General features: G+C 42.6%; 2 protein-coding genes across 3 annotated transcripts; both read right to left on the reverse strand.

The window, feature by feature from the left end:
* Positions 1-138: 138 nt before the first annotated feature.
* blcap (bladder cancer associated protein) lies at positions 139-4,879 on the reverse strand. Of its 2 annotated transcripts, none has more exons than XM_083971582.1 (2): positions 4,807-4,879; positions 139-2,161 (listed from the first exon to the last, which is right to left on the reverse strand). In XM_083971582.1, exon 2 carries the CDS (start codon positions 1,886-1,888, stop codon positions 1,625-1,627), a length of 264 nt encoding a protein of 87 aa, XP_083827708.1. In that variant the 5' UTR covers positions 1,889-2,161; positions 4,807-4,879; the 3' UTR covers positions 139-1,624. The 2 variants fall into 2 exon arrangements, with proteins under 2 accessions (XP_083827708.1, XP_083827709.1); XM_083971583.1 differs by having other exon boundaries at positions 139-2,187; positions 4,807-4,877.
* Positions 4,880-8,471: 3,592 nt separating this feature from the next.
* Positions 8,472-25,644, reverse strand: podxl2 (podocalyxin-like 2; the record flags this gene model as incomplete). Its single annotated transcript, XM_083971296.1, has 14 exons — positions 25,595-25,644; positions 15,949-16,292; positions 15,239-15,475; positions 15,082-15,151; positions 14,299-14,411; positions 13,168-13,381; positions 12,885-13,067; positions 12,528-12,772; positions 12,341-12,415; positions 11,181-11,337; positions 10,147-10,208; positions 9,118-9,297; positions 8,689-8,850; positions 8,472-8,531 (listed from the first exon to the last, which is right to left on the reverse strand). Exons 1-14 carry the CDS (start codon positions 25,623-25,625, stop codon positions 8,472-8,474), a joined length of 2,133 nt encoding a protein of 710 aa, XP_083827422.1. The 5' UTR covers positions 25,626-25,644.
* Positions 25,645-26,498: the final 854 nt, after the last annotated feature.

Genomic DNA, 26,498 nt, shown 5'->3' on the forward strand with positions numbered 1-26,498 from the left:
CTTGTAGCTTAGCACAGAGCAGCGACAATGTCGTCTGGACACCAACAACAATAAATGACATAACATTGTGAATTTAAATGTTTTTCATTAAATCAAACACTGTGACTGATGTGATACTGAATGACTCGGTTTAACACGTTGAGGAAAAAACTTTATTTAAATTAAAACCAAAGCAACCATGTAGCAGTGACAATGTTCAGCACTGCAACAGAAGGCTACACACACACACACACACACACACTCACACACACACTCACCATTAAGTCGACAGTATAAACACCTCAGCCTGCGTCTCAGAGCTAAACCACTAAACACTTAGAGCAGTGATGCTCAGGAAATCTGTTGCCCTTCTTGTCAATGGAAACTCAAGGCCTTGTCCTGTATTGCTTAGTGTTGCTGGAAATACTGACCCACTGTTACTGTTTCCTTGAGCATCACCACCTTCTGATCACAGAGGAAACACACCTGTCGTAACCAACACAAGTCTTTCATTCACCCTTCCCACACACGCACTCACGCACACACACCCAGATTTTTCTACCCTTTGGAAACTTTCAGCATTTTGTTTAAATTCACTAAAACTTGGGTGTGAACTTAATGCATAAAAAACTATCTGCAACCCATGCACAAGAAAAAAAGAACAAAAAAAAACAAACGAAACAGCAAAAAAGGAAAAGATCAGGTCGTGAGTCTGGTGGGAGGGGTCTTTCGTTTGGAGGCGGATGGGGGGGAAGAGGAAACGAGGAGACGGACATCTGCGGAGTACGGTGGGTGATCTCAGCATCGTCACACCTTTTTGAGGTGTGTGTGTGTGTGTGTAGGTGTAGGTGTGTGTGGGTATGTCAAAAGAGGATTTGTTCACAGCATAGATACTGATTGTCCAGTGTGTCGACACCCCTCACTCATTAACACTACCTGGTGTGTGAAACACGGCCGCCAGTAAAACTCGAAAACGCTTGTGTCCGCAGGTTTCAGTGGCGTTGGGTGATTTTTTTCTTTTTTGGCAGTTTGGCATCAAGAGGAATTTGATTCTGTAGAGATAAAACCCAGGTGAGTAAACAGGTGCGTGGCTGAAAAGACGCCAGAATACTGAAGCAGGTGTTTTGGGGGGGTGGGGGGGGGGGGGTCACTGGGTCGCCATGGGTTCGACCTGTGCTGTGGTTTTGTTTATCATCTGGTTTTCATCCAGATGTTGGAAATGGAAGTTGCTGGAAGTAAAATTGAGTGTTTGTGTGAAGTTGACTCGTGTCCTTCTCCTAGTGTTTCAAGTCTCGATGCCCCTCCCTCCTCCCCTCGCTGCCTCCGACCCCCCCCCCCCCCCCCCCCCCCCCCCCTCTCTCCTCCTACCTCCTCAGATTTAAGTCTGTTTCTCTACAGCATTTCACACCAGCCTCCATCAGCCGGCCCCAGACTGGCTCCTCTCCTTCACAGTACCTCCCCTGGCCGAGTACGCTCTGTATTCGTGGCGGTGTTGCCCCCCCGCAGAGCAGTGCGTCCCCTCTTACAGCATGGCAGTATCGCTCTACAGTAATTCCCCGGGAATGCCTCATCATCAACACCTTCCCTCTTCCCCTCCTCTCTGATATCTCTCCTCCCTATCGCTCTCTCTCTCCCCGTCTCTCTTCTAGGTGCCGACGATGGCGGGGTCGTGGGCAGCGTCCGGCAGCGCGGCGTCCTGGCAGTGGTACAGGAAGCAGTTGCCCCAACAGCTGTAGCAGATGAGGAAGAGGGCGGCGAGGAAGACCAAGGCACAGATGGTGCAGGGCTTCCTCTCCAGCAGGAAGCTGAGCAGGTAGAAGCCCATGAACATGGAGTGGTTGAACCACAGCGCCGGGTTCAGCGGTTTGGGGATGAGCAGCACGGGGAGAAGCCACTGTAGGCAATACATTGTCTCTGTTTGTTGTGGGTGGTGGGGGGCGGCGGTGGGGGCAGAGGGTCTCCGTGGGGCTGGTGCAGTTCAGTCACAGGTTGTTTCAAGGCTGTGAAGGATGAGGATGTGACAGGCTCAGGGTGGGCAGGTGGGCAGGTGGGGCAGGTGGCGGTGGGAGGGGGCGGGGACAGCAGCTCCTAGCAGATGGTGAGACGTGCAGTCTATCCAACGGAGCTGGGATGATGCAAGAACCGGTCGAAGAGGTCAGTTGTTGCTGTCGTCAGGTGGTCCCTGGAGACAGCAGAGAGAGGACACAACTGTTTGAATGTTAATTTCCACAATTAATTGGCTTGTTTTTTTTTCATGACGGTTCCCTATGTCATGTGACTGTGTTATCATAGCATGCTTGTGCACACACATTATCTTCTATCCTTTTATATTGTATGTGCAGTATTTTGAATTTTGATGTTTGCAAAATGATGTATCTTTTTGAATATTGTACACCTACGTGAACATTTTGTCAAATGATCAGTCAGGTAACCCATCGTGTGGGTATAATCAGAGACTTGAATTCTCACCTGTCTTAAGTCTGAGGAAGGGTTTCTGACCCGAAGCATTATTCCCTTCATTCTGTGATAATAAATTATTGCTCTGCAGCTGTTGTTGGTGTGCAGACTTTCCTTTTTCCTGTTTTTTTCCTAATCCTTTGATTCTGTAATCGAATTTAAAATAGTCTCATTGGACAATACAAAAAATCCGGTTATGAAAGATAACATTCCCAAGCAACTATGAAAACAATCCTCAATTGCAACTGTTTACAGGTGCTTAGGCTCTTTTGTCTGTGCTGTGGTTAACTGAGGCTGTGAAACACTGCATCAACATTTTCGCAATAGTTTACGCAGTGACTATGGTTTTGTGTTCTATCTGATAACAGATTGCACAAAAAGTATTATTATGGTGAAGGAACTGTTAAAATATGTCATGCAACTGTTCTGAGTTTGAACCAGCAAAAATACACTGCATTTGTTCATGCATATGCTCTTTATCCTATGAGAGGTCTCACAATATTATCTCGCTAACAGTATCTCACAATAATCCCAATATATCATATCTTTGCAACCTTTTCAGGATATGTGCCATCATCATATCACCATATACTTGCCAATACACAGCCTTGTATTTACTAATAAACATCCTCTCTTCAACATATAAGAGTTAAACTCTAGCACATTTTGCTCCAATGAACCACCTGCCCCCCACCTGTAAATTAGCACCAAAACTGGAGTGACTCTTTTAATAGCAACATGCCTGCAGAACTAGCACAAGCATCACATTAGAGCACATAAATAGATTTTGCAACAGTGTGTATATGGGGGCTGAGAAGCAGGTTAAACTTGTATTGTACACATTGCAGACTATATGCAATGTGTAGGTCTCGCCGAGTAATAAGAGATCTCAGTAGTCTAACTAACACGTATGTCACAGTGGATGCCATTATTGCACATTATTGTTTCGACTAATCGGTGCCACAGCCCATGTTAAGGACACCCAAAAGTAAACCAACTATTTGCATGATGGTCACTTCCTTGTACGGGCCTGATGCTGGCGGTGCAGCCGCTCGGCTAACGCTGACTAGCTGCGTGCTGTTACACGGGTATGTGGGGGGAAACAATGTGTCAAATAAAACAGTGTTGCAGAATCTTTTTTTTTTTTTTTTAAGGCTAATTTAGACCGAGTTAAACGACACAGTGAGGAACATTATAACCGGTGTGGAAATCTGTGCCGAGGGTAACGTTAGAGCTGCTGCCTGGCGTCAACAAGAAAACTGGTTGCGGCTGGTTGAAGGACAAAAGCAGAGTGAGTGTCAGTGACAGCTGCAGGCTCCCCTCCGGCTCATGCACACACACAACCACAACCACCACCACCACCACCACACGGCTGCAGCCCGCCATGGTTCACCGGTCTGCGGCGGCTCGCTGTGACCCAGGCTGCTGTGGTGTGGTCTCTGTGTGATACCCAGGTATATCCAATATTGCCCATTGCCCAAATGCACTGGTGCTTCAGTATATCCACTAAAACAAAACTATCTAATAACTATAGTCTACGTGACACAGATATGAACAGCATACCAACTCAAAAAGCATCGGATTTCAGTAAAAACACTACAAGAAATGAGACTACACCACTGCCAGGCAGGGAGTTTACAACACTGAGACTGAGGAAACTGGAGCTGGCAGTTAAATAAATAACTAACTAACTAACTAGATGAGTTAGATAAACACAGGTTGGTTCCATATTTACTTGATGTCGACGTGGTGATCGATTAATCTTATTGCTGGTTATCAATCGTCAGCCTGCGTCCAGGACCAAACACGGTTCAGATATCTACCGGTTTAATAAACGTCCGGCCGAAAGAGAGTAAACAGATGCATCGGAACAAATCACGCTAATTAATTCAAGAGTGATCAAGAGCCCCCCGTACTTCGGTATACTACTCGTTTACATCAATAATAATATCAACTGTTAAATGTTGTTCAGCCCACACTAGCTCGTGCATCTCAGTGGGCGGTGACGTCAGCTAGCAGCGTGAGCTAGCTCCTAAACTAGAGCACTACAGGACTGTGTTTATCCTCGGTGGTCTAGCTCTGATCATCATGTTTAACATTTCAGGAAGCCAAACGAAGCTATTAAAAGACGTAATAATAATCCAGGCTGGGGCGGAGTTCCTCCGTTTCACCCATGGACTAAAAAGGAGCAGCACGGACCGGAGGCTAACTGGGCTAACGAGCTAGCTCACACTGAAACAAAACAAAAGATTTCAGCCTTGTTGTTTTGAACCGTTGACGTGAGGAAAACTAGTTCACCTGTCAAAGTGACACATTGTTACAGTCAAGAGTCTGTGATGCAAATGAGTATGAGCACACATGTGAACTCACCTGACATGTTTCGGGCTCATCCTACCTCCTCTGACTGCGCACGTAGCTGCAGGCTAGCACCCAGCTAACAGGCATTAGCGTTAGCGCGAAGGACCCCTGGTGCCAGCAGGTTTAGGCGACTGCGGAGCGCCTGAACACATATACTGTATAATGATAATACACCTTTACCTCTGCAGAGTTTACCCGATAATACTAAAGATGCTCTATGATAATACTGTTTAAATCCCTGACTGCGACTGTTTGAATGCTGCTCGAGGAAACTACAACACGTCTTTACAAAGTAAAATATATTTCATTTTATAATTGTATAAATAAAGTAAAGTACATAAAATGTTATAAAACTGCTCAAATCATTGATTAATCATCTAGAACAGTTTGTAAGCAAAAAAAAAAAAAAAAAAAAAGCCAAAGATTCAGATTTCTAAATAGTTTAAACAGTATTTGGGTCTTTGAGTGAAAAAATATTTTTTGTTCTTGATATTTTCTTACATTTTGTGGACCAAACCATTTGTTTTAATAAAGTGAAAATAATCATTATTTACACCCCTGTTTTACCAAACGCACTGGAAGCCTCAATTAGTTTCCATTTACTACTGTCTACTCAGTGGATCTGCCATTTTCATTTTCATCTTTATCACTGAAGATAATGTTATCATTATATCCGGGTCAGGATTGCAGGTTGCAATAAATGACCTGAACAGAACATTTTCTCCAAACTTTATTTTTCACATTTAACTTATTACACTGACAACCAAAAGTGGGACATGTAATTAATGTGTATATAAAGTGACATACAAATAAGATCCATAAGAAGAATGAAAGGAAATTAAATACGTGGGATGAATTAATAAAAAACAAACAGAATGTGGGACGAAAACCTGGTTGCAGATCTTACCAGGAAACTCTTCTTTATACAAACAAAGGGCCATTTGTTTTTTGTTGTTTTTTTGCTACAAATGAATGCCCATTGACTTACACAAGCATTGCTAACAAATGCAAACATACACAAGGCTGTGATCAGACTCTGAACAGAAAAGACGAATTGAAAAGATCACATCTGTTCAGTGGTTGATCAGCTGATTACCAGCAACACAAGTTTGTCTCAAATTTTCCTTCAGCAGACAAAATAAATAGAGGCTGTATGTTTTGTTACATTGATGCTCGCTGCAGTGCTGAAAGCTACATGCTGGTCTGTCTCCCATTGGAGGACATGGGGACGGAGTCCTGCCTTTATCTTGTGCTCTCTAAAACATAATCTACACTGTAGGCAATCAATCAGGTGTTCAAGAGTCCCCGGTCTGTCCTAAACGCTTCATAAATCCTGCTTAGCTGACAAAGTGCATATCAATCAGTATATATTGAAGCCATATACAGTATTGTTACATTGAGAAAAGTCAGAGCAAAAGAGCTGAAACAGGCAACATCTTGATGAAATGCAGATGGCCAAAAACAGCCTGCCTGAAACAGGAGCGGAGGTTGAAGCTGCAGCAACGAAGCCATCCTCAAAAACAGAAGGAAAGGAAGTTGACCAAGCAGCGACTTGAGTTAGTGAATGTCTCTTACTGATTATCAGACACAGTTATCTCAAATATTTCTGTCCATTATTTTGGGTTCATAAAGGGCTCCCACATTTGATTACAGCTCGGCTTGGACATTAGTTAATAAGTCAGACTTTCAAATGACTGAAATATGAAGTTAGTTTTTTGGACATGTCCTCGCTCACTCATGACTGTATGATTCAGGCTGCAGTCGAAAAGTCTTTTTATCTTATGAACGTTCAAATGAGTGAAATGACCTCAAGTATCTGAGCAGCAGCCGTGACAAGAGCTGGACCAGTCTTATCTCTTTAAACTGAGCAAACACTGGACCTTCCTTTACGAAAGGAAAGGAGAAATTCTGTCCCACAGTTCCCTGCTGCATCAACAATTAAAGCAACGCACCGATGTAGTTTAACCTGGGCAGTCTCATAAATGTAGAAACAACAGAGCAGCTGTTTGATGTTAGTGACCTGATCCAGAAATGATGGAAATCCTCGTCTGATCAACTGTAGCCCAAATTCATAAACACACGTGTCTTTAAATGTGTCCATCTAGGGGTCGTCATAGAGACCAAACAGAGTTAATTCATAGTTAACGTCATCAAAGTATTATCTGAACACTAATGCCGATACTAATTATGTCACCAAATCTCCTCCCACAGTGGGAACGCAAATTTTCTACATATAATTATTATGTCATTGTTATTGTATTGTATTTCTTATTGGTCATTTTAATAGCTTAACTTTTTATCTATTTGTTGTCGTCTCATCTCCACATTTCAGTCCTGTTTGCTTTGTTTCTGTGGGGAGGAAAATAACTCATTTATCATCTTGGTGTCTTTTCCTAAGTGCTTAAACTCTCACACACATCAGTCATTCGCCTCGTGATGTTTTCCATCCAGGTTGAGGAGACAAGGTTAGATAGAGGGTTGTTTTGACTTTCCATCTGCACCCGCAGACGTGATCGTAATTTTTCAACCCAAATGTGGATGTGATGTGATTGCAATATGTAACTTTAAACATGACGTTGACATGGCTGAAGTGACTCGGACCATAGCGATTCAGATAAATCCTAGTGACTCGGCCACGTCCTCAGTTACTCTGACTTTGACATTTAACACTGAAACACTGAAACACTGAAGCCTTGGGGCTCAACTTGGACCTGTGGTTCGGAAATTGAATTCAACTCTGTTCATAGTTTTGTTTTCATGCTCTGCCTCTAAATATTGCCCATGTGTCATCGCCTCAAGATTTTAGCCAGGAGCATATAGCAGCCATTCAAATGCTATTGGGGAAAAAAAGCATATTAGGCTAAACAGCACATTAGTATATTGATCACATGACATGTTGTAGAGTGTACGTAAACATCCTCAGCAGTTACAACCATTCCTATAAGCAAAATAGAGAAATTTCAATCACTGTATGTAATACATTTAACATGATGCAGCATTTGAATGATGATAGTCACTATTTCCAAGAGGAATCAATAAAGTGCCAGAACCTTACTTTCAAAGTTGCTACAGGCCATCATACTTCCTGTTTGGTGACTTGGAGGCGGAGCTGGGAGGAGTCGCTGACATGAGACATCAGGTTAAACCCACTGAGCATTTCTGAGGCTGTGATTGTGCTTAAAATACAGTATGTGAACTTATTTTAGTTTCCTGCTCCACTTTGTCAGAGGATTTGGCTTCATGTGACTCAAAATAACAACCAAACTTCACCACTTTACATTTGAGTATTAAGGTGGATTAAGGTGCTTTGTGATGTGATTGTTGCTTGTTTCATGTTTGAATCGTTTCGTGCAGCCACATTGGTAAAAGCTGAAAGCATAAGGCACAAACACTGGGCTTCATGTGATGTGAGTTTACTGTGTCTGTCTATGACGTTTGCAATGATGTCAGTGACTCCCACTCCACTGCTCCTCAGTCCTAACTCCAGTCCGACTGGACTCCCCCTCCCATCAACTACATCTCCTCCCTCCTTTCTTCGTTATCCCCTCTCTATTGAAGACATCCCGTTTTCTCTGCTGCCATCTTCCTCATCTTCTTCTTCCTCTTCCCTCTTGGTTTCACTACATCTATCACAGATGCCCATCCTTCATAACCTGTCTCCTCTTCCTCCTTGTCCATCAGAGATGTGTGTCCTGCTCCTCTTCCTCCTCCTCAGTCGCTGCTTGATTGACAAACACCTGAAAAAAAAAAAACAAGATGAGAAGCTTCAAGTAGCTGCAGAATGAAGTCAGTACCAACTCAACCCAACCCAACCAAAACCAGTTTAAACCAAAGCAAACAAGATCCAACCAGCCCAAACCACATCCGTTCCAACTTTATTTACTGCTGCATCACCTGCCAGCGGCTGCTCTCCTCCCTGCCCGCCTCCCCTCCGCCTGCAAGCCCATTGGTGCTCGGCTTTTTCTCCTGCATCTCCGGTTGGCTGTCGTTGGTCACGTCTAACATGGGGTTGTCGTGGCAACCGTTCTCCACAAAGTGAAGTTCCTCGGCACGAAACTGCAAGATAAGATCACAGCGCAATCGAACAGTTACACACAGTTGCAGAGTAACACGATGAGTTGTGCTGTTTGTGCAGTGTTTCCAGCTGTTACAGCTCAGTGTTTGGTCCCCACCAGGGAAAAAACATCTGGCTCTGCAGCTGTTAAATGCTCCACAATGTTTTGGATTAACTGTCAGTTAGGAGTCCACCTTTATTAACCCTCTGTAGTTTTGTTCCATGGTTACATTTACAGTCACAAAACACCAGTGCGTTGTGTTACTGACCGTAGTCTTGGTGGCCGGCAGCCGTCTCTGCCAACAGATGTAAATAAATCCAGATGTGATGATGACCATGCAGATGGAGCCGATGATCACCAGAACCACAAACAGCTTGCCGTAGTCGCTGCGTGTTTGGCTGGGCCGAGACGGACAACTGCTGGCTGCACTGTAGTTCTGAATGCCGACCTGAACACACACATATGTAAAGGTATACATTATCTTTAATTTATCAGTTGGTTTTGAAAACACTTGTAAACCTTTGTGAGAAAAACCAATAATCTGAGACTGGACCAATATACAGTACTGCCTCTTTCTCAGCATTTTAAACTAAGCAGGAGGCAGCAGAGGAAAAAGTACTGATACATAATAATATTGTTTCATTAGGCCTATATATAAATTAACTGATGTGATGTCCTTCACTTGTCACTTCAGCTAAAAGCATCTGTCAAATTGGTAAATTTAAATGTAAATAATTATATTTTATGTTTCAGTTGTGACTTTTGATGTTATGAAAAATGATGTCCCTATAATTCAAATATTTGGCCAATTACATAAATTAGGTTATTGATACTGATGCATTAATCAAGCGTGTAGCATTTTACTAAGACAAACTTGTTGGAGTATAAGAAACCAAATCATCCTGACCTGTAGGGAAGATTGGAGGGAAGTGAAAGAAGCTTCAAATGGGACATTAAGTGATTCCTGAGAACACTATGGTATGAGTAAATGTTCTTATGTAAAGAAAGGTTGTTCAAGGCCCCAGGGCACTGAGGAGAGGCACTTTGATGAAGCTTGCTCTTGTTTCCTGTCGCTGTCTCAGTTTGGATCCTGCTGAGCTTTTACTAAAAGCCATAATATTTTCAAACTGTGTCAAGTTTAGCTCAGGTTTCTAAAAATACTCAGGAGAGAAGCTGCAGAGCTGCGTCCTCTCTTCAGGCGCGAAGCTTAAGATCCAGAAAAACTTCATGGCAGGTATCACAGAATGGTGTATTACTACTTTGATTTGCTGTGGCATTCATTTAATGTGTGTTTTACCTTAAGCAGACTTATCTTGATCTGTCCCAACATGTTCAGCACTTCCTTGGTTTCGATCACACCTGGAAGACACGACACACAGTTTAACGCAGTCTGACACCTGTGCCTGCAAACACACTCAGAGTTTTATTCACACTGCTATAGAGAAATTACTGAAACACAGCATTACAGTAATACAGGCTACATGAAATGAGAAATGGGAACATAACAGGTTAATACTCAATTATAGAAATTTAAATGTAAAATTGTCAAATAAGCACATGCAATTACTGTTGGTTACAGTGTTTACATACATGAGTGCAGATACGTATGTGCCACTGTTTGTGCAAGTGAGTGTGTCTGAGCTCTTGTACTCATATAAGTATACATATGTGCCTATGTTAGAATTATATATATGAGAGTATATGAGAAAGCACGCTCAGCGCATGAGTTAACGTATCACTAAAACAGCATCTAGCATTAGAACATCTTTTATCTGATCACCAGGCAGCTCGGACTGTAACAAACTTCTTATTGAAACATCTCCCTGATGACTGTTTGTTTTTTTATCTGTTGTTTGCTGCCGATGTCTCAGACTGTTGAAGGTTTCTGCTGCTGAAAATAACTGAGTGATGTCACACCATCTATTTTTGTCTAGTTATACAAATGAATAAGGCAACTGCTCTACACGAGCTGGTTTTATAATCAAATTAAGTGTGTAAGAGATGAGGGGACTCAAGAGTAACCTTTTTTAAAAGCCTGCTTTTACTTCTTTACTTTTATTGTTTCAGGCTGATTTGTGTATGAAGTCTATGAATGATGTTCTATTACTGTCCAGATAGGTTGGTGTTTTCTAGTGCATTGATGAAGAGCTACCTGCAAACTCTACACAGAGGAAAATACATACATTTGATACATTTCAAAATTTAAAAAATAATGCAGTAATCATTTATATTTATAGTGTTGTTCTTTGTATGTTAAAATTCAAACTGGATGAAATTATTTCTATGTTAATCGTGCGTGAGTGTAAATCATTAGTGTGTGTGTGTGTTCACCCTGTTCAGAGGCCACGTTCATCAGCAGCTGGTGTTGCTGGTGTGTGGGTTTACTCAGGTAGAGTACCCAAGATCCCTCAGGGCTGTTCATCCTCCGAGCAAACTCGTGCTCCATGATCTTCAACAACCGCACGCCCTGGTCTACACGAAACTCCTCCTGTTGCACACACACAAACACACACGCATTATCAGATACAAAGGATCTTCTCTTCTGCTGAGGAGGAGATGCTCAGACTCCATGTTGCCATGACAAACGTGAGGTCACTGCAGTGTCGTTGAGGGTTTGTGTTGCTGCCATGGCAACAGATCTCCTCCATCAGTACCACACACATAAAGCCACAGTGCATCTCTGTCTGTAACTCATCTGAAGTCCTTTACTTCCTCGTCCTCGTTCAAAACCAGGACAACGCAGAGTTGAAAAAAAAATCAGAGCCACAGAGAGTTTTGTACAGAACCTGTTTGGGTCACACAAAGTCACACTAACACTTTTGCTTGTTTCATGAGGTTTGTTTGGGCTGTGACAGAAACTCTGGTGTCGACTGAGCAGCTTTGTCTCCAGAGTGGAGGCTGGACGGACTCAGGAGATGGGCTGAGGGCGGCTAGCTGTTTAGCATGCTAACTTCAGCAGAAGGCAAGAAAGACAGAAACAGAAGTTAACCTTGGCACTGATTTAGAGACTTAAGGAAATGAAGTTTGATGCAGAATTTTCTAAACTGGTGAATAATAAACAGCTGCTAATGCTAATGTTGGCTATGTAGCAATAAAGCTCCTTGAATATGAATTAAAAAGCACTTTCTTTTAAGGTAGAGTGCACACATATACTGGAGGTAACCACATGGTCACTGTGTTCTTAACTAGATTATAAAAAAATTAACAAAACAAACTTAGCCTACATAAGATTAGCGTTGACGGGTGTTTTCTTATCAGTCTTGACAAAAGTTCTTCAGCCATTCTTGTCTTTACAAGTCAAAACGTTATAAACTACAGTGACTTGGTATCAAGAAATTAATGAGAGCGTCCACCTGGACCAGACCTTTGCAAACCTCAGGAGAGTTGTGATGAGGAAACAAAAATGCCAACATTATCTATGTAGCAATAGCAGAACCTACAAATAACTAAGTGCAGCTCTTTTAATCTGAATTTAACTTCCTTGTACTTACACAGTTGAGGTTCTGGGCCATGTTGAGGATGACATACCCTCGTCCGGTCAGCTCACTCCAGTCCACACACACCACCTGAGCCCCAAAACCACAACAGCAGCAACATCAACTGTCGTAAACGTGCGACTGTTTATTTCTCATTTCCTGTCGCCTGCTGTGACATCATCATACTGAGGTGTGACTGTACCTGCTGAACTTTCTCCAGCACGTTAACACGACTGACCGGCATGTGGACCTCTGTGACCCCACCGCCGCTGACCTCTGACCTCCGGGCCTGCAGGGGTGTGGTTCTTTCCAGCCAATCCCAGGACGGGTCGGTGAAGCTGATGGTGGGGGAGGGGTCTGTGATGTACCGGAAGATGTGTCTGATCCTTGTTCCCGTTCCCTCTGTCTTCTTCCACGTCTCCTCCTCCACCTCTGCACCTCCGTCTCCTGTTTAACCAGTTGAGTTGGTTTTAACTGATCCGACAGCTACTCTGACTTTTAGTATTGCAGATTCAGTTTTATTCTGTATTGCAATAATTTTGGTTGTGAGCCTTCTCACCTTTGAATCCATGTTGTCGCTGCTCCAGCTCCTCGTCCTCCTCCACGCTGGGCTGCAGAGGCTCTCTGCTGGGAGCCATGCCAACCTCAGGCACAGTGGGGTTCTGGCCAAAAGCACCTGCGTTAGTCAGACCTGTTTCTTCCTCTTCCTCCTCCCTCCTTCGATCTTCATCCTCTGTGTCACCTGTAGCAAGAAACCGGCGGTGAAACATAACAGTTATAATTTAACTGCCCCTCCCTAAAACCTAAAACTCAGCATAAACAGTTTTCACTTCATGTAGGACCTTTTGTGTAAGTTCCCAAGAGCCCAAAGTCTGTGCCGGTGTCAGTCTCAGGTATGGTGGTTCCTACAGTGTCGGCAGCAGTAGAAGAAGATGCAGCAGCTGTAGTAGATGCCGTACTGGTTGTCGTGATGGAGGGGTGAAGGACCCCGTAACCACTGGACTGAACATCCTCCTCCCCCTCTGCCTCCCACAGCTCCCTCTCTATAGGACCCACCTGTGAAGTAGGTAACACCATGTTACACAATGTCACAAACTTTTTAAAATATCGATAACATGCATTAGGGCAGAGTGATATCACAATATTAATAATCGCCATAAAACAAATGTACACACTGATTAGCATCATCAGAAGATAAATTATTTGTCTGTGGAGACTCAGTGAGGACAAAACCTGCAGCTGGTTTTACATTTAAATGCCCAACCCGACACCAATCCTCAGTGTGGTTTCTCACAGGCACAGATGACTTTGCATAATTCAAAATGGGTGGTATAAGTGATTGCAATCATCACTGTATTTATAATATGATTTATTCATATTGACATGCAAACACTCATCTGTGAGTTTCTGCTCCTTTGTAAATCGCAGGTTAAATAGAAATTAAGTGGGAGAAGATCCATTATCTCCATTCACTCAGTCGACAGGGGCCAAAGAAAAAGCACTAATCTCATAAAACAGTTAAGGACTAATTAAATTATCCAGCACAAGGTGAGTGGGTGAGCCCTGGATTACATCTGATTCTCTACCATCCAATTAAAGTCAAACTGCAGCTGAAGACTTCTAGGTTTTATTCTGTCCTTGCTGATTTTCCTCGACCCCTGCGCTTCACGTCTGTATGTTATTAATATTCATAGAAACCTACTCATAAAAATCTACTTAGCAGAAATAAAAAGGAACATTTTCCCATGATTATGCCTCCATTTTGTTAAATGATCACACTTAGAGCTTTTAATGATCAGTGCAGATCCATGGGTGCCCATGGGAAAATCAGAGAACAATTAAATTAAAATGATGCCTATTAAAAATTTTGCTAATAATATGTGAAGTTTAAGTTCCTCTATTTTTGCTGTTTTTTTTATCAAAGTTTTTATGATGACACCGTTTAACTACACAACTAGTTCCTTTGTCGTCACCTCCAGGACCGGGGACGCACGGTGCTCCTGTAGTCCAGAATCATGCACCTCAGCTGGGGAGGAAAGGCTGCTGGGCTGCCTGGAGCTGGAGGCGTGGAAGGATGAACTGTAGCCTGCACGACACAAAGGAACATGTCAGAAACACATGTTAGATTATGTGCGCGTGTGTGTGCGTGTGTATTTGTTTACACTTCTCATCCACAAAACTCTTACGTCATTCTTTTTTTCCATAGTTGACATGTGGTTTTGAGTTTATGTGTGTGTGTGTATGTGTGTGTCTGCAGCAACAAAATGAAGTTTGAGTTATAGCTTCGTCACATTTAGCACAACAACTAGCTTTCACTCATTCACCATAATCCATCCAATAGATGTCGGGGTGTTTCATATGAAACCATTCAAAATGTGAAAAATGTGTGCAGTGGTGCCAGAGGAAAAGTCAGAGGGTAAACAGTTAGGACCACAACTGTCTTTGCTACAGATCCATGCAGGAACATTATTACATGTACATTTTGTTTGTTTTGTTTTGACTTGTTGACTGCAGGCTGCATCCTCAAAAAGCCATTCAAATGATCTTGCAGATCAAATCAGATTAGTCCGTCTGCCCCGAATCAAGGAATGAATGTCAATTATAACCCTCAATGTTTACTGCCAACATCTGCTGACTGCTGCAGCCACAGCTTTCACATCTGCAGGGTCTGCGATGCCTCTGAAGATGCAGCCTCCTCCTGCAGGACGGACCCCGAGGTATTGGTTTAGTTCTGTGAGGAGACAACTGATACTGACCAATCAGAGCATCCAGATCCGGCGTTGTGTGGTTGGCATCTAAAGCGTCTTGATCGCCCATCCCTGCTTTCCTCTCCTCCTCCTCCTCCTCCTCCTCCTCCTCCTCCTCCTCCTCCTCCTCCTCCTCCTCTTCCTCCTCCCCTCTGATGTCTCCCCCCCTCCTCTCTCTGTCCTCCTCTCTCTCCCACTCCTCCTCTCCTCCTCTCCTCTCTCGGTCCTCCCCTCCCTCCTCTCCTCTGTCTCTGTCCTCCATGTCCGTTCCATAGAAACCCGAGGCCTCCTGGGAGGTGTCGCCAGCTCCCGGCCCATTTAGAAGCTCTGTCTCTGGGTCAGCGGCGTCTGGTTGCCCCTCGTATCTCACTGCCTCCTGTGGAGCCACGAGATGAACCATCCTCTGGAAGCAGAGACACTGAGACTGAGACAAAGTGAAGCTCCAGAGCTAAATGACTCTCTTGATGCTCGTGGTGTTTGTAGCTTCTCTAATTAACAGCAGATCAAACAAACGACTCATCATTATTTCATATTGTTTTATGTGATCTCCAGTGGGCTCATTCACTGACTGTAACTGTTGAGTCTGTTTCTGTTTCCTCTTGGAATTAATTTTACATTTAGTTACCTAATTATCCATCAATCGATATATCAATTAATCAACCAAACAGGTTTTATTTCTAAAAAAACTTTTCATACAAACAATGCAACACAAAGTGCTTTACAGAATTAAAGCTACAGTGAGTCAGCATGACTTCCTGAGGCACCGAGTGGTATTACAGGATAGTCCAAGTAAGGGCTAGGATGGTTAGCATGCTAACTTCTACAACACCATACATAGATGGCTTAATCTACGTACATATTTAAATTAACCCGCACCTCCATCTCGTCCTCCACGCCCAGGTTTTCCTCCATGGCAGGAGCCGTCCTGGCTCCGTCCTGACGAGCAGAGGATGATGGGTTCAACTGGGAGACGTTCGCCGAGTCCGTCTGGGCCTGGGACCGGGATATTTCGTGGATCTCAGGCCAGCCCATGTCATGGACTAAGTGAGGCTGGGCTCGCACTAACTCATGGACTGAGTGGCGTTTCGTTCTGATTAATTCCTGGATGAACTGAGGCAAGGCTGGGCCTTCATCGTGGAACAGTCGGGCCACAGGAGGACCAAGAGGTATGACACGCTGAGATGAGCCCAGTCTGAAAGCATCACAGCTGGACAGAAGAGCTGCAGCACAGAGAGGAGAAACACTTTAAAGGTACTGTCCTAAATAATGCAGTACAAACATCTGTGATATTGGTGCATTTATGTAGTTTGTGTGTTGATAAAGCAGGTCTAGTTTCTATATTAATACTATGAAAGTATCAAAGCCTCAGTCCACATGGAAATGCTCACAGCCTGTATTCAAAAACTGAGCCTTAAAACCAAAGTCAAGACTTCTGTGACTTTGTGATGTCACAGACCCAAGCCCCTCCCACCTATACCCAACACCAGCAGGATTTGGTTTCTTTGAGTGTTTTTGCCTTAAATCTGCTCTGTTTTTATTGGATCACGAAGAAAACAGTCAGCCAATCAGTGGAGAGGCCCAGATCTTCCTCTCTTCTGATTGGCTGACACTGTCCATTCGTAGAGCTCCACAGAGAAGAAAATAAGGACCTTTAATAAATGGTATATAATGACCTGTAATACAGTTTGTTACTATGACTCAATAAAAAATAGAGACAGCTTCAAAAAGCCAATACATTATAACATAGTATGACGGATTCGATAATATAAATGTCATTATAGGAGAAACTATAATTATTGATAAATAATGTAATTAACATTTGAAATGTCCTTAATTAAAATGAATTACAAAGTAAGTGTAGAGGTGTTATAGTAATAAATGACAGGAGGTGACATCTTATTGATCTTTTAATTATACACTTATTATACACTCTCTGAACAGCATCAGTGTCGTAATCTAACTCTATAATGGCTCATTAAACAAATGAAAAGCAAAAGAGAGCGAGAGGTCAAATAGACCAGAGTGAATCGACAGATCAAATCGTCAGTCGAGCTAATTCTCTGTCCTGATTTAAAGCAGAAGTAAGTGATATATTTGTGTTAATATAAGTCTTAAATAGTTATATCTTCCGACAGAAATCACTTACATAGAGTGTTTGGACCGAAACACCGTCTGTCAGTCACTCTGCTCTGCTCTGAGCCGAGGAGAAAACATTTCTCGTATCCTACAGTTTTTATCCAATGAGGAGAGAGAACGGCATGCAGGGCTGTGTGTGCAGCCGAGGGACGCCGTGAATGTGGTGACGTAGGGACGAGGACTGTTATGGTGCGTTCAAGGCAGCCCGTAACTGGTGTTTTTCCGACCTGTGAAGTCGTACCAGTTCGATCTGGTACGAGTTCACGGGTCGGAAGTTACGAGTGGCCGTTATAGTGACTTTCACTGGTAAAACAGGTCGGAAAAACACGAGTGGGTTGCCTGGAACGCTACAAAGTCGTAAGTTGTGACTTGAAGCTGTAATTTACGGTTTCAAAAGCCTGCCTGGAACGCAGCATTAGCCAAAACGACCGGATCGCTTACTTCTGCTTTAATGTTGATCTTGTTGTTGTTGCTTTGTGGACAGAGAACAGTGATAACAGCTGTGAGTTGTCTGCATTAAAGTGATTTCATTTACCGTTAAAACCAACATCCACTTACATCCTCAGCTGCTTTTGGAAAGTCACTACAAACCTCTCGTCCTCCATTTAGTTAAAGTTCTATTGTTCTAGTCGACTTATTATTCATCCTCTTAAATTTGTTCATTTCTTTATCCATTTACTGGTTGATGCTGTTTTTGAAGTTTAATAAATAATTTACTTTCTCAGAGTTGAGCTGCAGGAGGATTTTTCTCAATCTGACGTGTTCAAAGTAGTTTCAATTTGCTAGTGAGACATCCCTGAGTCCAGCTATTAATTATTAACATTTACAACCACATAGTTTATCTATTTATTAAACATTATGGTATCATGTTACATCAACAAGCTCTGATTCTGCTGGTAAAGGCTCTCTTGCATCAGTGAATTCAAATATTTTGGTAACATAATGGTACAATGTTGTGAACATGACATAAATGCAAGAACTGCAATTATTATGTTTTTTTCCCCAAATACATTTTTACCTTTTTTGTTAAGAATATACGCATACATACATGTACATATGAAAACAACAAATAAAAGAGCACTCTCTGAAATGAAATAAAATTAATGAACCCTGCTCATCATTACCAATGCATGCTACTGGTTACTTCCCATATGGACCCCACATACTGGCTGGGTTATGCATTATATGGTACAACTAAGGCACACATTCAGTTGGGCAGCACCTCTAAGTTTCTGAAAGAAGAAATAAAGGTTAATTTTCTCAAGTTTTAGAAAAAACATGGTCTCTTAAAGCCTCCATAGCAAGGGCATTTTTACCAGATGACCAATCTGGGAAGTAAATCCTTACTAAAAATGTAGGGTCAGCCAGCCACCTCTGCCATGCTAAGGAATAGCTTCTCTGTAATACGTTCTATTGGTGGGGGATGTTCCGAATTAACAGGAAATCTGGGTGTGGCTGTTATTTTTTCACCAAGGAGTGTTTTGGGTGAAATATTTGCAATCAACTCAGAATCATGAAAACACCTTGTTTGACCCCTCACATTTTGGAATTTTCAAAAATTTGGTTGGGGTACCCCAACTTTGAGCAGTTTTTTAGGGGGTTTCGCACGGGAGTTGAATTTCAACATTTTATTACGTGATATTACACACCTTTCTAAACACAATGGTGAGGAAATTTCTTGGTGAGGACTTACTTCCCAGATTTATGTTTCACTTACTACCAGGAGATGGAAGGATATTTAGCAGAGTGCTAATGCAGTGTACACTATTATATTTTTTGAATATATCAAATACAAGTTTTTTTCTGGGCTTTAGCAAACACCATCTCCCATAAGCTCAACAAACTGGCACATGGCTGTGTGTCATGTGTCAGCACAGGATGTCTGTCCATGTGAAGGGGGCGTGGTCAGGGGAGCAACAGCAGGACCGAGGCGATTGAACATGGCGCCCTCTGTCTGGACCACAGATGGTCGTCTGACCACAGGCCTGACTGAGCTGATTATCATATCATAGCCAACATGTGTCCAACACGTCTGTGCCATGTTAAGCCACCCCCCCCCCCCCCCCCCCCCCCCCAAGTCTGACATAATGACATAGATCCTTCAGCTTCCTCCTGCTGACTGCAGGATTTCCACTAGAAAGAAAAGTGTCTTTCTTCAATTCAAACTCTAGAAACTTCTGTAAAGTCTAGCCAGTGAAGAGATTCCAGCATCTGCACTGTCACATCAGCTGCTCCAGCTGTTTTCAGTCCAGGAGTTTGAATCTAAACACATGAAAAAGGAAATGTTTTAAAGTTAAAGTTTTTATGTTAAAAAAAAAACGTCCCTGAAGGCAACATTTCCATCGTCTGGTGTCAGATGAGGTAATCTGCGTGGACTCAATGGTTGTAAAACTCTTGACTGTCTCCAGCTCATGTCACAACTTTAGGTGACACATTTAAACAACACTGGTTCATGTTCCCCCATAGGATGAACTGAACTGTAACAACCACTAACCCGTCCAATGTTTCCTCTGGCGCCGTACTGGTCACCATAACGTTGTCCGTGGTGCTGAAGTCAAAGATTTAATCTGGACACACACTATGGGCAGTTTTCACCACACCAGCAGCTTCTTCTGCCTTGTTGACATTTTAGATTTTAAAAAAAACTGCTTCAAGCTTCAGCTTCCAGTTTAATCTAATGACAACTGACAACATTAAGGACGGGATCAGCAGCTGTTTTCACACGCACAGTAGCACTCAGATTGTGGCTGACAATCAGACCAAACAGTGTGAGACACAAATCCTGAGCTTTGACTGCACATTGGAGACAATTCACACCAACAGAGTGAGATGGAACGAATTAACAACTTCTCTAAAATACAAAATTGTGCTTCCATCTCAACAGAAACGCTGCATCTGATGTTAGATTGTCTCGTTCTCTCTGTAATTAGCAGTCTCCACGAATAAAGCAGCCATATTGGCCGGTCCACAGGCATCGCTGCTTAAAAGTCTCTATAGATGGGCTGATAGATCTTTATTGTCACTGTGTATGCACAACAAAATTACATCTGTGTCCACTCATTGTTGATAAGGGAAAATAAAACAACAGAAAAATATTATTATGTTATTATTTGATCCAGGGCCATAACAATGGTGCTGCCCGCTTCATATTTCTCCTGAGGGCACTGGTATGTGAAGTCTTCACTGAGGCCGCAGACTTTAAACAGACTTTTCATCAGCTCTGTTATTACAGTTTATAAAGTTTCAGCAGCTAAGGACTCAGAGGACACAGACTAATTACTGGATAAAGGTCCATAACGAGCCCAGTGGCCCCACAAGGCCAGTGTCTTCATTACACGCCAGAAAATAAAACGACAGAGATGAAAAGTGGAGACAATTAGACTCATTAGACTCTGCTAAAAATGTCTGAAAGTAGCTTCAGAGCCACAGAGAACACATTTCACAGTCACACGTCATGTCAACATGCCATAGTGATGAGTCAGCATTATTTCCTGTCCCACTGTTGACAGTAGGACAGTTGTTGAGCTGCTTCACTCTCGACTTCTGCCATCTTGACTGATTTAAACTGAAGTCATTTGATGAACTCAGCTCTCAGTGAGTGACTATGAGCTGCATCTTCTCCATTGGTTCAATCTCACAGTTTTCAATGGTTCAAATGTGAGGATTTGTCATAAATAACCGAAAATTTTTTGTATTTTTCTGATGCTCAGACAAGTGACATTAACTATTTTTTATAGAGGACTTTACTGAACAAAACACTAATGGTTTGTTCCAGTACATGTGATTGATAAACATCAAAGCAAGTATGCTGGCATTGGCACTTAGCTCAAAGCCTATTGGATAAAGACTCACAGCTGCAACATGCAATGAGTCTTCTACTGCATCAATTCAATTTCATTTCATGTGATTTGTTGACAAGAAGAAAAATTCAAAATATGATCAGCCTCATTAAACACTTATAAAACCAGCTATGTTAATTAACTCCCATCATGCATTTCTGCAGACACTTCACCTTTAAAAAATGCTGAGCTGAAAAACCAGTGGCCTGTAAAATGTCCCGCTCTCTGGACGAGTGTTTCAGGGAGGAGACGGGAGACGGACGGGAAGGACGGAGGACGAACAGCAGGACAGAGGAGAAACAGATAAAGTGCTGTGGTTGGTTAAATTCAGGTCGCCTCCTAAACCCTCCACTCAGCTCTGTGCTGATAAAAGTCCACCTTATTAAGATGGACTGTCTGAGTGATGTCCTCTCAGGAGACAAAGCTCTGACTTATGAGAAATGTGAGAAATAAGATGAAGAGAAACAGTTTTGGAGAGTGGAGAGTTCAGAGCCAGAACCTGATCATGTGTTTATCACCAATGATCAATCAGCTATAAACATTTACCCATTGATCTTTGATTTGGCTGAAAGCCCGGCGAGGAAACGCTCTGTGAGCTCTGACGTCTAACCTCAGGTTGTTTGGTGGTGCAGTGATGTTCATGTCCTTTACCTGCAGCAATATTTTGGTGACATCTGAGTGGTGATGGAGAATAAACAGCGACTGAAGTCAGGAACCAGGCAGTGATCGTTGTCACTGACGTCTCCTCTACACCGACAGTGACGTGTTGGGAATAAATAAAGAAGGTGGACATGAGCTTGGTGGACGTTGACGTGCGCAGCCTCCAGACAGGATGAGATCAGCTGGTCCGGTAGAGGAAAAACTCTAAGCTTCAACTTCAGTGTCGTGTCGTGATGATTCCCTCACACAGTCGAATCAACAAGAGATGGATCCACAACGACAGTGATGGCAGTAGCCATTTTGTTTTCCAATCGTCCATTAGTCTGTTCTCATGAAAGTCTTGGACTTGATGTTAAAGTGACTCGATTTTGATGAACAACGGTTAAAGGTGAAGCTTGTGGTGACCTTTCAAAATGCTCTTTTAGTCTTAAGCTTACGAATACGGACCAAATGTAGTAGCAGCACCACTGGAAACCTGTGGGGGGAAGTGTGGAGGTATGTCTCCCACAGTTAGAACCAGAGAAGGAAAACACAACAAAGGCAAAAACTCTTCTGAGGAAAGATGGGAACTGAAGGTGACAGTTTGTGAAATGCCAGTTCAGAGTAACGGTAAGAGTAAGAGTAGCGGAGACACACTGTTTGACGTCCAAACTAACATGAAGCAGACGTAGGAGGATGAGGTCAGTGATAATGTTTAAAACGTGCAAATTGATTTTCATTCTTGAGGAGGGGAAGCATGAATGACACTTTAATATAATTTTCTTTAAAAAAAACAATTGAATTAGATTCTGATGGTCAAAGGTCAAGGGTTAGTGTGACCAAATAAAACACCCTTACTCAAGCATAACTCAAGACTTCACACAGCATTAATGACAAATTACAAATGTTCAGAGAACAAACCTGGAACTAATCTGCGTGGTGGAGGGATACGACCAGGAGAAGGAGACTAGTTTTGTCTTTCAAAATGGTCTCTCAGGTAGACCTCAACTACACCTGTGATCGATTATAGGCCTATATGTCAAGAAATTGAGGTGTTTCTGTTTATTGACGAGCTTGTCCAGCAGAGACAGATACAGTCTTTACACTGTGATGTTGCACCAAACTGTTATCACAATATTAGAGCACATGTCTCGTACTAGCCTACAAACTGAATTCTCTGCTCTGCACTGTGTGACCTTCGTATTTTTGTCTACAAAGGCAGTTTTGCAGCGTAATTACTTCAGAACATCTTCCAACGTCCGTCCGGCCGCAGGGACCGAAGAGCTGAGTTCGCCTTATCAGCTTAACTCAGATAAGCTCCATGCTGAGCTCCACCAGGCAGCCGGAGCCTCGGGGAGCCTGAGCTGAGCAGGTGCTGGAGAGGAGACCACCCCCCACAGAGTTCATCAAACCACACTGAACCTGAGATCACAGATGCAGAGAGAAAAATCCTGCCTGCACAAACAGAACGAGTGCGGCTGTGAATCCGAGGTGTGGAGTAAACGTGGAGGAAAAAGTGTGTAAGAATAGGGGGTGAAACAATAACCCCACCCACTCTGAAACATCGACCTCGATCGATGGTGAATGCATTAATCAAAAATCAAAACATTGATCAGACATTGATATTGTAGGACATGCTTATTTTAAAATTGTAGCAGCTGGAAAAAAAGTCAACCAGGTATTGTCTACTATGGCCTGGAAACATTTTGGATTTTTGAGAAAATGCAGGTCAACTGATCAATCACATGTTGTGTGTAAGCAATGCCTCTTCAGGATTAAATACTGAGGAGACACCACAGGAGCCTGAAGAAAACACAGCATGGACCCTCATCATGCTAGCAGCAGCAATGATAACAAACCAGATGCTGTCTCATCGTCAGCCCTCGGTTTTCCTACTAAAACTAAACCAAAAACAATATGAGCATCACTGCTGCAGTTGCTAAATTCGAAAATTGGTTTGAGACACCCAACTGGAGTAAGATTTACGCAATCCTGCTTTCATGTTTAACAAATAGGAACTTAATGTGCTCTCAACTTTCTTTTGTAGAATGTGATACAGTAATTGTAATGCTCACTTCATACTGAAAATGAGCTATTTTCATTTAGAAAGATTGATTCTCATTTCAATGTCTGGCTGAGCTCAAAAATAAAAATGTCAAATGTCATTTTAGTTTACGGGACTGGGCTGGTGCAGCTTTTGTTGTTGTTTTGTTTGTTGATAAGGTGAGTTACGTTCATTATCGTGTCAATATCACAAGTTTCAGATGTTATTACTGATGTGTACTGTTAGCTTAGCATTAGTTCTTAGCTGGGTCCGTCACTTTTTTGTGTCCCCAGAAACGTTGTGTTGTGAGTTTTTGCAGTGCATGTGTTGTCATAGTGACAGAGCTGTTTTCTGAATCTCGAGCATCTCTGTGTGTCTTTGCAGTGTGTTGAGCCCTCGGGGCCACCGTAGTAAACATCTTCAGTTTCAGTTCACATGGGCCTTCATTTCTGATGCTGCAGATGCGTCTCTCCCTCCCTGGTCTCGAGCTTTCATTTTGGATACAATATGTTATGGGGGAGGGGAGGCAAGGTTGTCACCCTAAAGCCCCCTTCAGATGAGCTTACAGTCCGGGGCCCTCCCTCAAATCCCCCTCACCACGACTCATCCTCACCCTCATGTCTCCTCTTCTCTAATCAGAAACTGAAGATTCCTCCTCCATGTTTTATCATCGGAATGAAAAATAAAAAAAAATTCTTTTGACTCTCATCAGCACCGACACACAGACACATCAGCCCAGACTCACAACAACAACAACAACCAAACTCAACACAAATCGCACAGAAACTGTCAAATCACATAACATTAACGTCATAAAAAAAATGAAAACTATGATTATACAGTGAGAGTGACAATTGATCACAGTTGTCATTAATAAGGCTGAATTCTATCTATAAGCCAATCAATCAACAGATAACTGTTTCAATAACTGATCAAAGCATCTCGAAATGTAACAGTAGAAGGATTTCCTTGCTAATTTTCTGACATTGTAAGGACAAAATGATTGATCCATTACTTGAGAAAACAATCCTTAAATCAGCACATCAAAATCATCAATATCGTCTGCACATGTTTTGAATATTAACTAATTCCTTAAGTAAATATGTCCTGCTTCTCTGGTGTGAGGATTCAGTGCTCCTCCCTTTTTTGAAATCTGAATTATAATTTTGAAATAGAAAAATAAGGAGTTTCATTTTCCAGTCTAAATAATTCATCATTTAATCACACGACTAAGCAATAAATCAACCAATAATGAAGGTAAACATCAGCTGGAACCTTCAATATTGTAGATATTGTTTGTGCCAAAACACTAGGGCAGACTCGGGCAGGCTGCCACATAATCAATAATCAATCACTGGATATTCCATATCCGTGACGATGCAGAAAAAAAAAAATCAAACTCATGTTTTAGCGATGATGAAAATTATTATTCTAGGTGCCATGTCTGCTGCCTGTAGTGGTGTGTGTGTGTGTGTGTGTGTGTGTCAGACACTGCAGTGTGTGTGTCTGCTGATTTAAGTGCACTGCGCGCCTCCCACACATCCAGCCTGAGCTTCCACTTTGCAGAAATTAACCTGAGCGCTTTATCAGAACAAACAGCGTCACTGTCAATAATCAATAATCAATCATCATCATCACTATGAGAGTTGGTGCAGACCCACGAACATCACATAAACACGTGTGGGGAGTTGGAGCCTGAGTTAAAAACTGATCTGGTCTGTGATGTTTCCAAAGTCCCTGAAGATTCATGAACGATTCATTTTCCTGATCTTGATGTTAAATTTATTCCCTGTTCACGTGAACGCCTCTCTGCAGTCACCTGCGCTCGCGCTGGATTGAATGAAATTGGAATAAACAGACTCACAGATCAGCGTGATGTGGAGCAGGCCCGGCATGTCTGCTGCAGTGCTCGGTGTCCCCGCTCCTCTCCTCCTCCGCTGTGACGGACGGATTCAGCCGGGGACGCTCTGGATGTGGACGGAGCTCCTCCTCGGCTCAGGCCGCCTGTCGTGTGCTGTGTGCGGGCTGGCTGAGCGGCTGTGTCCGGTGACTGACGGTGACGGACGGACACAGCTGCGGTCAGAGCGGGACCGAGTTAATGCTGCTGCTGCTGCTGCACCACCGACGCTGGGAGAGGAGAAGCCGCCTGCAGCTGCTGCTTGTTCCGCCTCAGGCCGCCAGGTGTCGCTGCTGCTGCTGCTGCTGCTGCGTTCAAGTGCTGTTCGTAATCGCATTTTTTTAAATCCGAAGAAGCAATTTGAACAGGAAGAAATAAGTTTTATCAATTTGGAGTAAATGGATCAAATATTTATGACCGTGAGCAAACTTTGTATGATCCCAAAGATTAATATCCTCTTTCTCTTCTTTCCTCTATTTTGTTTTGTTTGTTTTGTTTTTTGGTCGTTTTGCTTTGTTTTTTCATAATCTTTAGTATTGTGTCCGCAAATCTTTAATCTAGCTATTTAACTATTCATTTCAATATCTGGATAATTGTAGTGTGTTTTTACTATTTGCAATTGTATGTGCTGGAGGAAGAATAGCCATTACTCATATAGGCCTAATGAAGAAATAGCTAAAGGGAATCCTAATAAATAAACTCATGACAATGGTATTATGAGCTCATTTGGGTTAAATGTTGAGTTACATTGTATTCTCACAGGTATGCAAGATATACATGTTAGTAGGTGGGAGAATACATTTGTGTTGGTGAGTAAAAAAACACAGTTGCCCTGCATGGTTTACTATCTTCAGTCGAAACACTGAGCTCT

The sequence above is a fragment of the Trachurus trachurus genome, assembly GCF_905171665.1.
Source record: "Trachurus trachurus genome assembly, chromosome: 5".
NCBI classification, from domain to species: domain Eukaryota; kingdom Metazoa; phylum Chordata; class Actinopteri; order Carangiformes; family Carangidae; genus Trachurus; species Trachurus trachurus.

What these genes read in the sequence shown, in the direction of transcription:
- blcap (XM_083971582.1), bottom strand. Translation starts at nt 1,888, where the DNA reads ATGTATTGCCTACAGTGGCTTCTCCCCGTGCTGCTCATCCCCAAACCG.